Source organism: Typopeltis vanoorti, chromosome 2 (assembly GCF_054136105.1).
Source record: "Typopeltis vanoorti isolate ZY-2024b chromosome 2, IOZ_Tvanoo_1.0, whole genome shotgun sequence".
In the NCBI taxonomy this organism is placed as follows: Eukaryota; Metazoa; Arthropoda; class Arachnida; order Uropygi; family Thelyphonidae; genus Typopeltis; species Typopeltis vanoorti.
In genome coordinates, this window is record NC_143550.1 from 93,983,889 (window position 1) to 94,000,645 (window position 16,757).

The 16,757-nt window shown below is 34.4% G+C and overlaps 1 protein-coding gene across 4 annotated transcripts in view; it reads left to right on the forward strand.

Annotated features, from left to right (window-relative positions):
- LOC150109260 (uncharacterized) overlaps positions 1–16,757 on the forward strand; it is a 251,177-nt gene that overhangs the window by 191,162 nt on the left and 43,258 nt on the right. For all 4 annotated transcript variants that reach the window (XM_090406776.1, XM_090406802.1, XM_090406794.1 and 1 more), the window contains one exon: positions 1,351–1,457. In XM_090406776.1, coding sequence (XP_090262902.1) covers positions 1,351–1,457 — 107 coding nt within the window. The remainder of the gene's footprint in view (positions 1–1,350; positions 1,458–16,757) is intronic.

A 16,757-nucleotide genomic window follows, 5' to 3' on the forward strand; every position in this document is an offset into this window, starting at 1 on the left:
TCAATTCATCATTCCTGGAATGATGGATCCTAGCATCATGGATGTAAGAGCCTAGAGATTTCATGCAATGGTAAAAAAGTCGCTTTAACATTGTAATCACAGAGCAATGTTGCCACTTTGTCTGTAACATTCTTGATATAAAATAGTGTGATTGTGTTCTTAAAATCTTGTTTAAATAAAGGAACTGTTGGAGATGTATTAAGAATGTATTAAAATTAAGATGTATTGTTTTGGGTTCATAACCACCGAGGGTAAGCATGTGCTTCAAGTAGCACATTTCTTTATTTCTGTTATCTGATGTACTAGACATATTGTATGCTCTATCTTGTAATGTTTTAATCATGCCTATCTTTTGTAATAGATGATGGTGTGAAACAGTATGTGAAAACCTTCCAGTTTCATCAGGTTTTCTGTATACTGAAAAGGATAATCTTTTTTCTTCTTCATTTACTTTAACAAGGATATCAAGATACAGTAATTGCTTTTTGATCTTCTAGTTCAAGAGTGAATTTTATATTGGGATGAAAGCTGTTCAGATAATCTTTAAAATGAATTAAGTCATCCATTGTTCCTGACCAAACAATGACAATATCGTCAATGTAACATAACCAAGTTTTTGGTTTCTTGTGATAGTTTTTAACAGCGCTCATTTCAATATTTTCTATATAGAGGTTGGCGAGGGCTGCAGATGTGTGTGTGGGGGGGGAACCCATGGCAAGTCCTTTTTGTTCCCACTATTTGTCCTGAAATATGAAAAGAAGTTCATATAGTGTCTGAATAGTCTGTGTTCAATGGAAAAGGTTTTCGATCAGATCCACTGATTATCCCTAGTTATCCTCAGGTACATTGGTGAAAAGACTGACTACATCTAAACTTACTAGGATGTCTATATTTAAATCTTTTTTAATTTTATAAATTTTAAAGTGGTTAAAATTTTAACCATTAAGTTATGAATAACATCCAACACATAGGTTTGTCAATTAGATTTTGTATCTGTCCATCAGCCACCCTCTTATCCATAATATATCCATTTCCAAAAATGTGTCAGATTATTAAAAGTTAAACTGATAAGCATTGTAATCATCAGTGGCTTAGTGATTTTAGTAATTGTAATCATCAATGACTGAGTGGCTTAGTGATGGACAAATAAAATTTAATTGATGATTATGCTGGGAAGATTAGCAATCCTGTAATATTAAGGCCTAGGTTTAAAAAAAAATACACTTGAAATTATAAACAACTAGCTTTTAAACTAGTTGTTTACATTATATACAGTGTGTGTAATCTGTTTGATTAATTGATTTATTATTTCATATTTATTCATTGTTTTTTTTGTGTGTGTGTGTGAAGATGGCATCAGACAGTTCTAATAACACAACAGCAGCCGGTGTTCTCTTAAACAATAATGGATTCTTATGTAAGGAAGAAAGAAGAAATAACACTAAAAAATGGAAGAGGTATCGAATTTTATTTTACCTTATATTTTGATCATTCACAACAGCTACAAGATTGTAATTAAGTGATGAAACTTTATAAATTTTTAATTATTACTGATTACTTCATTATAAAATTTTCTAAACCTTATGAAAATTGAATACATTTTTTGGACTGCAGATTTTGAATTTAGTAAATTAAATGCAGTATACTAAAACCACTTAAATAAACTTTGGTTGAAAAAAAGTCTTCTTTAAATCTATTATACAAGTTTATATGGTGATTACCAATCACCTCACTGATACTTTTAGGAAGAGATGACAACATAAAGGATGTATTTGTTAAATAACTCTGATTATTACTTCCTATATTTTGCTAAAGTCAAAACAGCAGTTCAACAAAATATAGACGTATGCATGCCACAGATAGGTATATTAAACTTATGATAAAATTTTTCACTTGGTTAGACTATAATGACTATTCATATGCAAAAGGATGTACGCTTTGCATTATGGGATACTAAGGCAGTTGATGTGAAGTCATTAGCCTTTATATACAAGTAGACCAGTCATGAAGAAACTTCACATACAAACTTTGTTTCCTTACACTTGGATAAAGGATTAAACTAAAAATGTAGCTTCTTGGTATCTTTAATTTAATGAAATTATATTCTTGTTTTAATCCTTTATCCCAGTGTAAGCAAATAGAGTTTCTGCATGAGTATCTTCCTGAATACCCTATTGTATATTATTATTTTATTTATTATTATTATTAAACAAGACCTCATGGAGTCAAAGACTCATCTAGGAGGTCCTTTTATCTTACACACACATCTCATCATACCGTGTCTTAAACACATTCAAACTACTTGCAGACACCACGCTCTCAGGCAAGGCATTCCAATCACTCACAACTCTAAAACAGTATACTAAAACCACTTAAATAAACTTTGGTTGAAAAAAAGTCTTCTTTAAATCTATTATACAAGTTTATATGGTGATTACCAATCACCTCACTGATACTTTTAGGAAGAGATGACAACATAAAGGATGTATTTGTTAAATAACTCTGATTATTACTTCCTATATTTTGCTAAAGTCAAAACAGCAGTTCAACAAAATATAGACGTATGCATGCCACAGATAGGTATATTAAACTTATGATAAAATTTTTCACTTGGTTAGACTATAATGACTATTCATATGCAAAAGGATGTACGCTTTGCATTATGGGATACTAAGGCAGTTGATGTGAAGTCATTAGCCTTTATATACAAGTAGACCAGTCATGAAGAAACTTCACATACAAACTTTGTTTCCTTACACTTGGATAAAGGATTAAACTAAAAATGTAGCTTCTTGGTATCTTTAATTTAATGAAATTATATTCTTGTTTTAATCCTTTATCCCAGTGTAAGCAAATAGAGTTTCTGCATGAGTATCTTCCTGAATACCCTATTGTATATTATTATTTTATTTATTATTATTATTAAACAAGACCTCATGGAGTCAAAGACTCATCTAGGAGGTCCTTTTATCTTACACACACATCTCATCATACCGTGTCTTAAACACATTCAAACTACTTGCAGACACCACGCTCTCAGGCAAGGCATTCCAATCACTCACAACTCTGCACGAAAAAAACCTGCCTCTCACTCCCTTACTCACACCCTCCTTATACAGTTTCCAGGGATGACCTCTGGTTCTCCCCTGATCTCCCACTATTCTCTGTAGAACTTCTCCACCATTGATCCTATAACAACCCCTTACCAACCTGTAGGTCTCTATCATATCTCCCCTCTTCCTTCTCTCCACGAGACTCTGCAAATTACATCTTTTCAATCTTTCCTCATACTCAACATTCCAGAGGTCAGAAACTACCTTAATCAGTCGCCTTTGGACCCTTTCCAACATCTCTTCATCCTTCTGAAAACCCGGTGACCAAATCTGGGCACAATAGTCCAAGTGTGGCCTAATCAAAGCCTTATACATTGGAACAAGTATCTCCCTACTTCTACATGTCAGTGTCCTCCGCATCATTCCCAGAAGTCTTTGTGTTGTCTTCACAATTTTGGCGATGTGTCCCCTAAATTTTAGATCCTTATCCACTATCACCCCCAGATCTCTTATTTCCTCTACTTCCAACAATATATTCTCACCAAGCATAAATTCTGCATCCCATCTTTGTTTTCCAAATTTTAAAACTTTACATTTTGCAACATTGAACTCACATCCCCATTTGCTTGCCCAATCACTCAATTTATTCAAGTCTTCTTGCAAGGCCACAACATCTTCACTACTCTTTATGGTTCGTCCCAACTTTGCATCATCTCAACTGAATATCTCCATCCAAATCTTCACCAATATCATTAATATATAAGTTAAATAGTAATGGCCCTAAAACAGACCCCTGAGGCACTCCACTAGTGACTTTCCTTTTCCTGGATATTGCACCCCCATACACAACTTGTTGATACCTATCAGATAGCCAGTCTCCAATCCAATGCACTAATCTAATATCCAACCCCATCTGCTCTAGTTTGACTGTCAATTTATCATGAGGTACTCTATCAAAAGCCTTTGCGAAATCCAAGTGTATTACTGTGTATCCTTCTCCTCTGTCCAAGGAAGCAGTCACTTTATTGTAATAAGTAAGTAGATTACTAAAACATGACCTCCCTTTAGCAAATCCATGCTGTCCATCAAAGATTATACCACTGTTGTCAACCCAACTCTGGATCCTAGTTCTCACAAGCTTCTCCAACAACTTAACCACAACACTTGACACACAGATAGGCCTATAGTTTGATGCTTGAGTTCGATCACCTCCTTTATGAAGTGGCACAATCTTGCCCTCCTTCCACTCTTTAGGAACTTGACCAAGTGCAAGACTCAATATAGAGGCTGTTGACTTTACATCAGTTGCTACAAAATCCCATAATGCAAAGCACCCTTCCTTTCAGATCTGTATATTGTCCAAGAAGATACTAAAGCTAAACCAATGCAAAAATAATATATTTTCCATATACAACTAGTAAAATGGTGTATCACCATATTATTAAAATACTCTAGATCAGACAAAGTTATAGATTTTTTTTTTCTTGGTTATAAAGTATATTATACTTCATGAATAGCCCTGTATACATCCAAAAGGAATGAAGTTAACAACTTCTATATACAAGCAGACTAGTAATGAAGATATTTCACATGCAAACTTCAGTTGCTTATATTTGGGTATGGATTAAAACAAGAATACAGTTTCTTGTCAAGTATAATAGACTAACTAAATTTATCACTATCCCATATATCCAGACACATCTGAAAAAATACAACTTTATGACTATCTATAGACTATTTTTAGAATCTGCTTCCACGTTAAGGAACTATCCAAATATCAACAAAGTTGGATGCATGAAACTTCTTTGAATATGGGAAGCACTCATCCTCAGAACATTTGGCTAAGAACAGTCCAACCCACTAGGTGGAAGTCTTTAGGAATTTAGACCTATTGTTGTTACTTATGCTTCAGTCTTACTTACTCAGTGTAGTGCCTGCCTGACATGATGCTAGTTTGACTGGAAAAATATTGGAAGTATTAATTAAATTATATTATTAAATTATTTCATTTTACTTATTTTTATACAAATACTTGATAAGAAACACTAGCCTAAAAGATATTAACGTACCTGTAATTTGTTTGGTGAGAGTGAATTTAGAGAATTGCTAATTAGACTTCAGTTAAATGAAAGACATAGTTCATGGATTTCAGAAATACCTAAGTGAACAGATTGTTTCAAAACAAAAAAAAATAAGAAGCATTTGATGAATGTAAATATGATACCAATTTCAACAAGTGAATGTAAATGAGCATTTGTTCAAATGAATCTGATTATCAGCCAACCAGAGCACTGGTGACAAAAAAAAAAAAAATATATATATATATATATATATATATATATATATATACAGGGTGTTCGGGATAAATTTGACAGTTTCGTAAGGAAAAAGAAAATCTTCTTTGTATCTATTAAATTTAATGAATTGACAAAAAAACATTACAGGCAGAGTTAATTACAATACTATCAACAAGATTTACTCAAAATAACCACCATTAGCATCGATCACAGCTTCAATTCTGCTTCGGAACCTCGAACAAGCTGATGCTACAGTCTCCCTGGGAAGGGCCGCAAAAACTGTTTTAATTTTATCCATTAACTGGGCTTTTGTATTACTGGAAGTGCGATTGGTGTCTTTTTCAACTGCGCCCCATACAAAATAATCCATGGGGTTAAGGTCTGGGGAGTTTGGAGGCCAAACATTTGGACTGGTGAAGTCGTAGAAATTTTCAGACAACCATTTTTGACTTTTCCCAGAGGTGTGGCAAGGGGCCGAATCCTGCTGCCATACATACGGCCTACCATTGGCTACCCTTGTTATCCAGGGCTTGACTACAGTTAGCAACTCCACGAACAAAGCCCGAATTCCAATGTCAGGGTTCTTCAACACCTGTTCCTGCAGATTTGCGAGGAATTCTGCTGTACGAACGCAATCAGATCGTCTGCTAGGGATCTTTCTTCTTGCTACATCCTCGTAGTCACCATTGCAAGTCTCTAGTTCATGCCTGATTGTTTTTACTGTATTCAGGGAGCATTGGGCAGCAGTCGTAATATCCTTATTTTGATGGCGGGCACGAATCATCATGATACAAGTTATTCTCTTCCATGATTCAGGTGGGTTCCAGCTATCCATCCTTTCTGACATCTTGTATATGAATGAAGAAGGGTCCAAACTTTTAAATGAAGAGAAGTGTGTGTTAATACATGTAACTTACGGAAAAATATAATTAATTATAAATATGTCAAATTTATCCCGAACACCCTGTATATATTTCTTCACTACTGTTCATTAAAATTGTAGGTTCATCACTGATATGCTTCAATCTAACAACATATATTGATTTGTGGCTGCTTTGGAAACATTATTCAGCAGTAGACACAAATAGTAACGAAAGAAGTCAACGTATTTTGTTGGATGAGAACTTGATAAAAATTTGAAATTTTTTATAAAAAAATTATCATATACATTTTACTTATTTTTATATACTTGTACAATAAATTTATGCTTAATAAACTGCATCTAAAAACATTATCGCACTAAGAAGTATCAATATCAATAAATTTTTTAGTTTTCTCTTAATATTGTTTTAATTTTTGATTTTTCCTGCTAGTAAAAAAATGAGTACTGGCACCTTTTTTTTTTTTAATTTATTTGTTTATTTTTTTTTTTAAACTGCCATTTTGAATAATCAGTGTATAAGTCCAATCATCATTTATGCATCTGTTTAGATAAATGGATTCTATTAACATGATATAACTTCATTATTGGTATTTGGCACTTACCTTGGAGCCATTTATTGTATGAGCCCTGGTATAATTCAGACCTAGTTTTTAGTATCTATGCTAATTATGAAATACAATATTTTTTTTGAAGACTTCATTAAATTATCTTATATGGCAAGAACTGTGGCATTTCCATAGTTTAGCATTCACACGTGCCATAATAAAATATAATATTGAATACCACATTATTTCTAAGCCGAATAAGAAACTCAAAGATAGGAAACCTAATCTAAGCGTTTCATGCCGAATATAGAAAACTATAAAGTTCGGCGAGTCCAAGCGTAAGCCAACACCTGGTAGTGCAATGCTAGGGCGACTCGTAGTAAAGGTGGAGTAAGATCCGATCACTGTCCTTAGTATTTTCCCATAATGTAAAACACAGCTCCTAGGAGATGTATTACTGTTCTACATTATGAGAGAAGGTCACTACCCAGACCGGTTTTGACCTTTTTTGAGGTCTCATCAGTGAGTAGGTAGACCTAGATGTAATACTAAGGTTTCAATAGTCAGAACTTATTTCTTTACTGTACGAGTTGCCAAAAGGGATGTACCACCTTATTTGCCATGAAACTCTTATATTAGGTTTCCTATCTTTGAGTTTCTTATTCGGCTAAGAAATAATGTGGTATTCAATATCCACTTAATTTTACTTCACCGAAGTGAAGCCTGTTGTCTCTTATTTCAGTAATATAATATTTATTTTACATCAGATATTTACATCAAAGCTGTCCTGGTTGACCAAGTGGTTAGCATATCTGCTCTCCAGCCAAAAGGTTGCAGGTTCGAATCCTACTGTGGGCATGATGTTTATAATTGTTTTTCACCTTCATACATTCATTCATGGAACTATATATATATATATATATATATATATATATATATACATACATACCCTCTCCGAAGATGGAGTGGATTACCATGGGAGAAGTAGACCCAATCCTCCTGCAATGGAAGAGTCCTTTACCCAGCAGCAGGGAAGATACAGGCTAAAAACAGACAGACATTTACATCAAAGGTATCTCTGAGAGTGGGTAATAAAGACTATAAAAAAATTTCAAAGTGCTTCACTAACCAAATTCATAATATGTTACCCTCTCCAAAAAAAACAAACTCTCAAACATTGATGCTGCCTGGAGTATACAAGTTCTGTGTTTATGCAATCTGTTATACTATGGGCAAACAGGAAGATTAGATGACATAAATACAACGAGGTGATGTTAGAAAGGGTCCAGAGAAGATTCACAAAGGTGGTCAGTGGTCTTTGGAATGTGGAGTATGATGACAGATTGAAAGAATGTAAGTTGCAAAACCTCATGAATAGGAGGAAGGGGGGGATGGATATGATTGAGACATATAAGCTAGTCAGGGATTGTTATCAGGTTGATACAAAGAAAATTTTCATAGAATGAGAGAGAGAGGGAATAGAACAAGAGACTATCACTGGAAACTGTATAAGGAGGGTGTGAGCAGAGGAGTGAGGAGAAGGTTCTTTGCATGGAGAGTGGTTGCTGAGTGGAATGCATTGCCTGAGTGTATTGTGAATGTAGACACATTGAATCAGTTTAAGGCATGGTTGGATGAGCACTGTGTACCTCCTACGATGAGTCTCTGATTCCATGGAGGTCAGATGTTAATAATACATTGAACTGATTAACATAATTGTTACCTGCAGTCCTAAGTATTACACTTCCCCACATTATTCCTCCTTAATGAAAATATCCAAAAATGTTTGGGGTTGCTAAGTTCTAATGTTACCCTATTCTCTCTTTTTTTTCCCCCTTTAACACAAAAGCATGCTGTTCTTACTTCATATGTAGAGATCTTTCAGACAGTCCTGCTAAGTCTATAGCAAGTGTGATCAAGGGATGGAAATTTCCTTACTTTGAGTGACAGTGCTCTTTTATCTGTAAACATTCTCTGAAAAATTCTTATTCACTAAGGAACTGGTGTCATTGCCTTTAATCTTAAGAGGGATTAATTACTAAAGAAAGAGCCATATGGCTTTATTTCAGCAATGTAAAACTACATAGGAAAAGTGGATATTAAAGATCCAACATTACTTCAAAGTTGAATGTTTGTAGAAACTGAAAGTTTCGTAAATTTGACCTGAGAGCTTACAAGAATACAATCCTCGGCATCAGAGTTGTTTTAGCTTGCCCTACTTAAAAGAACATGACTGCTGCCCAAGCATCCATATGTTTGCCTTTGTTAGTGCATTTCATAAAGTTTTCACTAGCCTGACCACCGATTCAAACTGGTTAGTTCTCTTCAAAGACTAGGCAGAAACCTTAAGAGAGCAAACGCTCTCATTCATTACTAAAGAAATCAATTGTCAGAGAAAGTAGTGCAAGTTAAGGCAACTCCAATGCTGAGGATTGTATTCTCATAAGCTCTCAGGTCAAATTTATGAAACTTTCATAGTTTCTACAAACATTTAGCTTTGAAATAACATTTCAAATGTCTCAATTAGCTGAGCATGGCTGATGTCGTCAATTGCAGTGGTGATGTTCACTTTCAGTTGGTGGAGTATGTGTGGTTTATTGGCATAGACCTTTCCCTTCAACATGCCCCACAAGAAGATATCTGGCAGACTGAGATCTGGAGACCTTGGTGGCCATATTGGCGATTATGCAATCCTCAAAGAAGCTGGTTACAAGTGACATAGACCTTTTCGATGTGTGACACATTGCCCCTTCTTGTGGAAGTAGTCACACTTTAACTCAGTGTTGTCCAACTGATTAACAGATGCGTCAATAATTTTACAGTACAGGTCCATGTTCACTGTCATTTCAAGAATATGTGCCCTATGACTTGCATGCGTGATATGGCACACTTCAATCTTGAGGTCATGCATATTCGTGGAACTACAAATATGTGTTTGTGGACCAAAGTGCTTCGTTTGCAGCCATGAAGGTCTGAAACCAATTGCAGTATGGCATCCTTTTTTTTGTGAAATTGGGCCCCTGCAGTTCCTGCACTACAGATGCTTGATATGGGCAAATGCTCCCTTTTTTACTGCTCAGTGGCAAGTTGAAGGTCACAAGCCAATTTCTTAGGACAGTTGCCATTGTGTTAGTGAGTTAAGCTACCTGTTACACATGTCCTTCACTGTTTCCTCAGTCATTGTGGGACTGCTGCCCCTGTGGACATTCACTAGCGTGCATGTTGTCTGTTTCAGTTTTTTTACCATCTTGACCATCACACTTCTTTACCATCATAATTTTTGACAGCAAAATTATGATGCATTAAACATTAAACAGTTTTCTAAAATTCGAACACATAACCTTGAATGAACCCATAGTCCAATATGATTTGACCAAGAAAACTTTCTGCTCAATCATGTACTTGTTTACTGCACTGAGACTGGTTGCAAACTGAGCTTATCAGGGTGTGGGGAACCCAACATTGGAAGTTGGTGACGGTTTCTATTGTGCCGCAGTGCGGCTCCATGCAGCTAAGACATGTCAGAGCGTTGCATTTAAACATGTTTCTATTCATGTCAGTACTCCTTTAGTTGCAACCATCTTGTTTGTATAATAAACGATAACTCAGGTCCTCCTAGGAGTGAAACACCCTGCATATACTAAAATAAAGAGCCAAAAGGCGCTTCACTTTGGTGATGCAAAATTATATAAATTAAGTGGATATTAAATCCATCATCATTTCAAAGCCAAATACAGAAACTATAAAAGTTTTATGTGAAAATTGACCAGAGAGCTTATGGGAATACACTTGCAGCCATACTACGAGTTGCCCTAGCCGAACCTTGTAGGTGACATGAATGCTCAAAGTGCCCATATATTTGCCTCCTATTGGTCCATTTTGATAAGGTTTCACTGGTCTGACAGCTGTTTCAAACTCATTGGTTTTTGTCATCAGAGACCAGGCAGAAACCTAATACCCTGTATATATATCTTGGTAGTTATCACAACTATTACCTTACTCATTTGCATAATGATCGCACGTCACATATCATCGGGTAAGTTGTACTCTGATTCACGTTAAGTTTTTGTTTTCCATGAGAATTCAGGTGTAGAATGATTTGAGTGTAAGATTGAATTCATAACAAATGTATCATCTTAATTGTTTTCTTAATTCCTCTTTGATCTCAAGCTATAGGGACATATATTAGAGGATTCACCCTTCTAACTTTACAAATATTCTTACTCCTTTTGTTTTAGTTTGCTTGATGGTTGATGTTGATAAACCTGTGAATCAATTTGTTTTACACTGTCTTCATGTAGATCAGTACAGTATCCTTATCATCTGAGTATAATGCAACATCATTTCAATTAAACACTGATTTTTATTCTTTAATAAAATGAAATTTACCACTGGACCTTTGATTACATACTTTCCTTGAGCCATCTTGAGAAGTACTCAATTGATTAAGGTTTGCAAAGTAGAACTGTTCATATCTTTCAAAGCTTTCTCTTGCAGATTTCTGTGAGAGTTCTTTTTTCTGAGTTAGCATGATATGAGTAATCAGTTTTGTAGTTATTCTCATTACTTAGTAACTTACTTATCTTTTTGTATGATCAGATTAGTTTGTCTTATACAGTACTTTTTTAATCTATTAGAATATACTTTAAATAACCTATTTGGATGTTGTACATATTGATTTTGAAGTTAGTTCACAAGGGAATTTTTTTTCTATTATTTGGAACTAAATTTCCAATAGTTAAATCTTTTTCTCTATGAAATTTGTTTAAATAATTTCTGCTTCTTACTTGCTGCACTTAGCTTAACATTAGTAATGATAAGTGCTATGAAACTTTTCAAGAGTAGTCTCTAAATAAATATCGAAATCTTTAAAATCAAAATTAGGAATCGTAATTTGAAGTTCACTTGGAAAGACTGGAACAAATCCTAGGACAACAAAAGTAGGTCTCTCCTTTATAGCTGTATGAATGAGATGTTCATCTCAATCATTCAGTGTTTTAATAACTAATCTGGACAAAAAAATTTTATACTTTTGTTAAAACTGACACATTTCATTACATTGAAGTGAAACTTTTCTTACTATTTAAGAGTTTACACAATTGTAAGAACATTCAGAGGTGAAATTTTTGATACTTGGGTAGAGAATTCATATCTGCAAATTATTATCATTAATAATTTGCTGATATGACATTATGCAGATATAATTATGATAATAATAATAATAAATAATAAATAAATAATAATAGGTAATGAAAAAAATTTAATGGCCATAGTTTCAGCAGTCTGAATTTTCATAGGACAAGCTTTAGGAAATCATGGATCTGTTACTACTAAGATATATCTCTTTCCTTTTCTTGAAATTTGCACAGATCGCACATATATTGCCACTGCTTGAAATGATCTAACAAAGGTAGGCAGGGCTTAAAGGAGCATTCTCTCAAAAATTAGAAATAATTTGTCAATCGGGACAAAATCTAAAAATCCATTCCAAAAATACCTCTCTTTAATCTTCAAATAAATCTCAAAACTTGATATCTGACTAAAGAGGAGTCGAGTGTATATACACCTGAAGTATCATCTCCTTAGGGACTAATATCTTAAGTTTTCCTTCATCTTCCTGTCTAATCAGAAGCAAGCTATTCTTATCTATGCACAGATTGTATATATCATAAGGAATTCCTACATCAACTTCTTCCATCAGAGTTTCCCTTAAATTTCTAAGAACTGGCTCAGCATTCTGAGCAAAAAAACCTATGCTTTGTTTCCCCTTACTTGTGAGCATAAAAAATTTCCATTAATATTAAAAACTTCTTTTTAAGTCTTCCCCAGAAAATTTCTTCCTTTTCCTCTGAAGTTTAATATTTATGTTTTGAGAGATCCAAATATCAGCTACAATGTTAATTCCTGCCAGAACCCATGATACTTATGTATCATATTCTTGCAACTCCATTGACCATCTGTTTGTTCTTTGATTTTTGTCCTTCATGTTGACCATCCATCCATCTATTTCTTGGGCATCATGATATGTCATGTCACTCTGTTCTGCAATGATGCACCACACCAGTCCTTGCCAGGTGGTCCTGTTGTATGCTATTCTGGAGGCATTAATTCTGAAGATCATTCATTTCAGACATACCATCCACCCATCTCACTGAAGGTCTACCACTTTCTCTTTTTCCAGGAACTTTTTATTACTGTTTTGAGAAGTCTTCCTTCCATTCTTTCAATGTGTCCAAAGTATTTCAACTTTCTTCTGTCAGTATCTTTAAGGAGCCTTAAAGTTCTGCTGATTGTTTCAGTATGCGATATCTTCAAACAGCCTCTATAACATCATATCCTAAAAGTAACTGTCTTTTTTCATATCAGGCTTCTTTAGTTTTCAAGTCTCACATTGATAAGTTGCTGTCAAAAAACAGCTGCATCCAAGATTCTCAACTTTGTTCCTGCAGAGAGGGATCAATCCTTCCAGATTTTGGTTTTTAGCTATTCCTAATCAATCTTCTGATGTCTTTCGAACAGCAATCTTCAGATTAATATTGGATCCCAGATACTCATACTTGCTGACTTCCTCAATTCTTTTTCTGTTAAGGTACACTTGTTTCTCAGGTCTATATTTCCATTGAGAGTCTAGATTTCCTTTGAAAACCATAATCTTTGTCTTACTAGGATTGAGTTGAAGTCATCTGTTCTTAATGAACCAATCAGTTAATCAACTCCTGTTCTTACCATGGCTACTTGCTCACTGTACAAGTTAGCCATCAACCTGATAATGTGTTGAGGAAAACCCATTATTTTCATTATCTATTACAATTTCATATGCTGAACACGGTCAAAAGTGTTCAGTCAAAAGCTTTAGAGTAGTGTATAAAACATATTACCATAGGGAGTCTAAATTCTTTATACTTTTCATTGATCTGTCTAATGCAAAGTGTCCTATCTCTAGTACCCTTGCCTTTTCTAAAATCTGCTTTTAGGAAACATATTGACCTAATATAAAATATCTGAACTTCCTTAAGGATGTTATTATTGTTAAGGCTTCCTTTCAAAGGTTGAGTAGTTCAGTTCAGGATTATAAAGTTTTCTAGTAATGAAAGGCTGTAGGTCTAAACTGATCCTTTTCCTTTTGTACTAATACTGCTGCAACTATAACACAAGCATACAATGTATCCATGGATAAATAAAATGTCTCACCAAATCTGGATGAGTTAATGGATTACTAAAGCATTTTGTGAAGAAAGAGTGCCTTTTGTTGTACTTTTCCCCATTTAAATCTTACACTCTTTTCTTATTGGATGAACTGAAGGTTTAATAAGGTTAGAAATCTGGAATGAACTTGCCATAAAAATTTATCACTCCCATATATATCTTCAACTTGCCTTATAGTTCTTGGAACTAGGTTATGAAATATTAAAACTATCTTGGATTTCCAAGATAGTTTTAATATTTCATAACCTAGCTTTAATATTTGATTTGGAAGGAGTTATTCCAAGCTTATTGATTTCATGCCCATGTTCAATCTCTTTCAAGAAGCAAATCTGTCTCTGAGTATTTCAAAGAAAGAATTGCTTCTGCCAGTTTACTTACTATTGACAAGTAAATGTCAAAATGTTTTTCAGTTTATTTAGAGTAAATTAGCACATCATCTTGAAATACTGGAACTCCTTTCCCTAAATATTTTTTTAGAGAAAGGAGTCTCTCGAATTTTCTCTTCTCCATCATACTTTTCTCTTCTAAGAAGTTTGATATATGAGGGAGGGGAAAGTTCTGATAAACACCTAGAACAAAAATTAATTTTCTGTCTTTTTATATATCCTAAAAGAAAATATATTTTCTGAAAACCCATTTTTTTATATGAAAAAAAAGTATGAAAAAACATTTTTGTTCTAGGTGTTTATCAGAACTTTTCGGACATCCCTCATATATCTTGATAGCTGTAATTTGCACATGCATCTTCTAGTGCATTACATCACAACTGTTTCTGTTACGTTTGCATAACAACACATCACATGTCTCAGAGGAAGTCACATACACATTCACTTTTTCTTCTCTCCAAGAATTCAGGCACTGAATGATTCATGAATAAAATTGAACTCTTGCATTCATCTTAAATCACTTCTGCAAGCTGTCACTCTCATCTGGCATCTATCCAGTAGCTTGCTTCTAAGCTGCTGGATAGATGCCAGATGAAAAAATCCATCCTGTTCCCAAAAAAGGGAGATAAAAGTCAACCATCAAACTGTTGCCCTATTGCTCTGACTCCTGTACTCTCAAAAATAATGGAAAAGCTAACTTATTCACTACTTGTAGACTCATCAGTTACTTACTGTTCACTGGATTTTACCATTCTCACTCTACAGTAGATCTTCAAGCTCACCTTACTCTTCTTTAAACACTAGCCAGAAACTCAAGTGGTTGTTTGTGATATTTCCAAGGCATTTAATCAAATTTTAAGTTGGTAAGAAGGCCACAATATACATTGTGGCCTTCTTACCAATGTACTGTTTTATGGCATTCCTCCTACCTTTTGTGAGCAGATCACCATTATCCTCTCTGATTGTTCATTGTAGGTCATGGTAGATGGTTTCCTTTTATCAGATTTTTCAGTCATGCCAGAGTACCCAGGTCTCCATCATTTACCTACATTCATAGCAGTCATCTTGCACATCAATGATCCTCTCTCTCTCTCTCTGATATTCAGTCCTATTCATAGCTTTGCAGATAACAGTACTCTCCATTCCTCTTATTTATTTACAAAACCTTATAGTGCTCAAGTGAATCAGGCGTCAAGATCTTCTTTCACCAATCTCTTAAACCCAACTGTCTTTGCTATAATCCTGAGTTTTAATGCCTTCAAAAGCAGTCTTGTCTCATTTAATGAAAGAAAGACATTCTTCATTCTCCTTCACTTTTGACAATATTCTGCTTGCATGAGATGAGTTTTCTCTTCTGGGCTGACAATCACATGTAGCTTATCTGGACACAAACACATTACATCCATATAGTCTTCAGCCTTCAAAAAGTTTGGTATTGTTTTTTTTTTTTATACTAAGCAATGCTTCCTTTTTGCTCAACTAATGACACTTTATGTATCTGAAATCTGATCTTAGAATATTGTTCTCACATTTGGAGTTTCTCTGGGTCCTTAAACTTCTTCAGAATGCTTCGTTGTATTCAGAAGTGTTATCTACTTAATAAATGATTCCCTTTCTCTCTCTCACCAACTCTCTTCTACCACTTTCTACTACTACTCTCTTGCTGCATTATATGTTTTTGATAAGTATTTCCATGGATACTGCTCCACTAAACTGACCACTACCATTTCTCGACTTTCCTGAATCACATACAAACACAAGCAGCTATTTGTCAACACCCACATACATTTCAGCCTTTAAACTTATTGAATCAACCTCTCATCCAACTCCTGTATTATTCCATATACCTCTGTTTTCTTGTACTGTCTTCCCCAATGATTACAACAACCCTCAGTATTTCAGGAAACACATCAACAAATTTCTTTCTTCCCTCTAACTACTTGCCAAAACACAGCACTGTCATAACTAACTTTATAATGATAAATTAGTTTTTTTCATTGTGTGAAGATATATTTGCTTGTATTGTGAGTATATTACATATGTGTTGCAGTTGGTGGAGTGGTGGAGATGGAGAGTTGTAGAGTAGGTGCCCTCCCTCAATGAGTCTTTGGACTCCCTGGAGGTGTTATGTAATAATAATAATAATAATAATAGGTTATCTGACTTCTCATGTGTGGGACTGATTTAAAATAAAATAAATAGATAAAAAGTCATTAGTAGACCTTTCTAGTCATAGAAGACAAAACACACAGGTGTGATCTGTGTAGCTTAAATTTTGTTGACATAACAAATTTTGTGGTTTTTATATACCAGATTTCATGAAAATCCTGATGAATTTAGATCCATTTTTAGGTCAGTAGTAGACAGACAAGAATAACAATCTGATC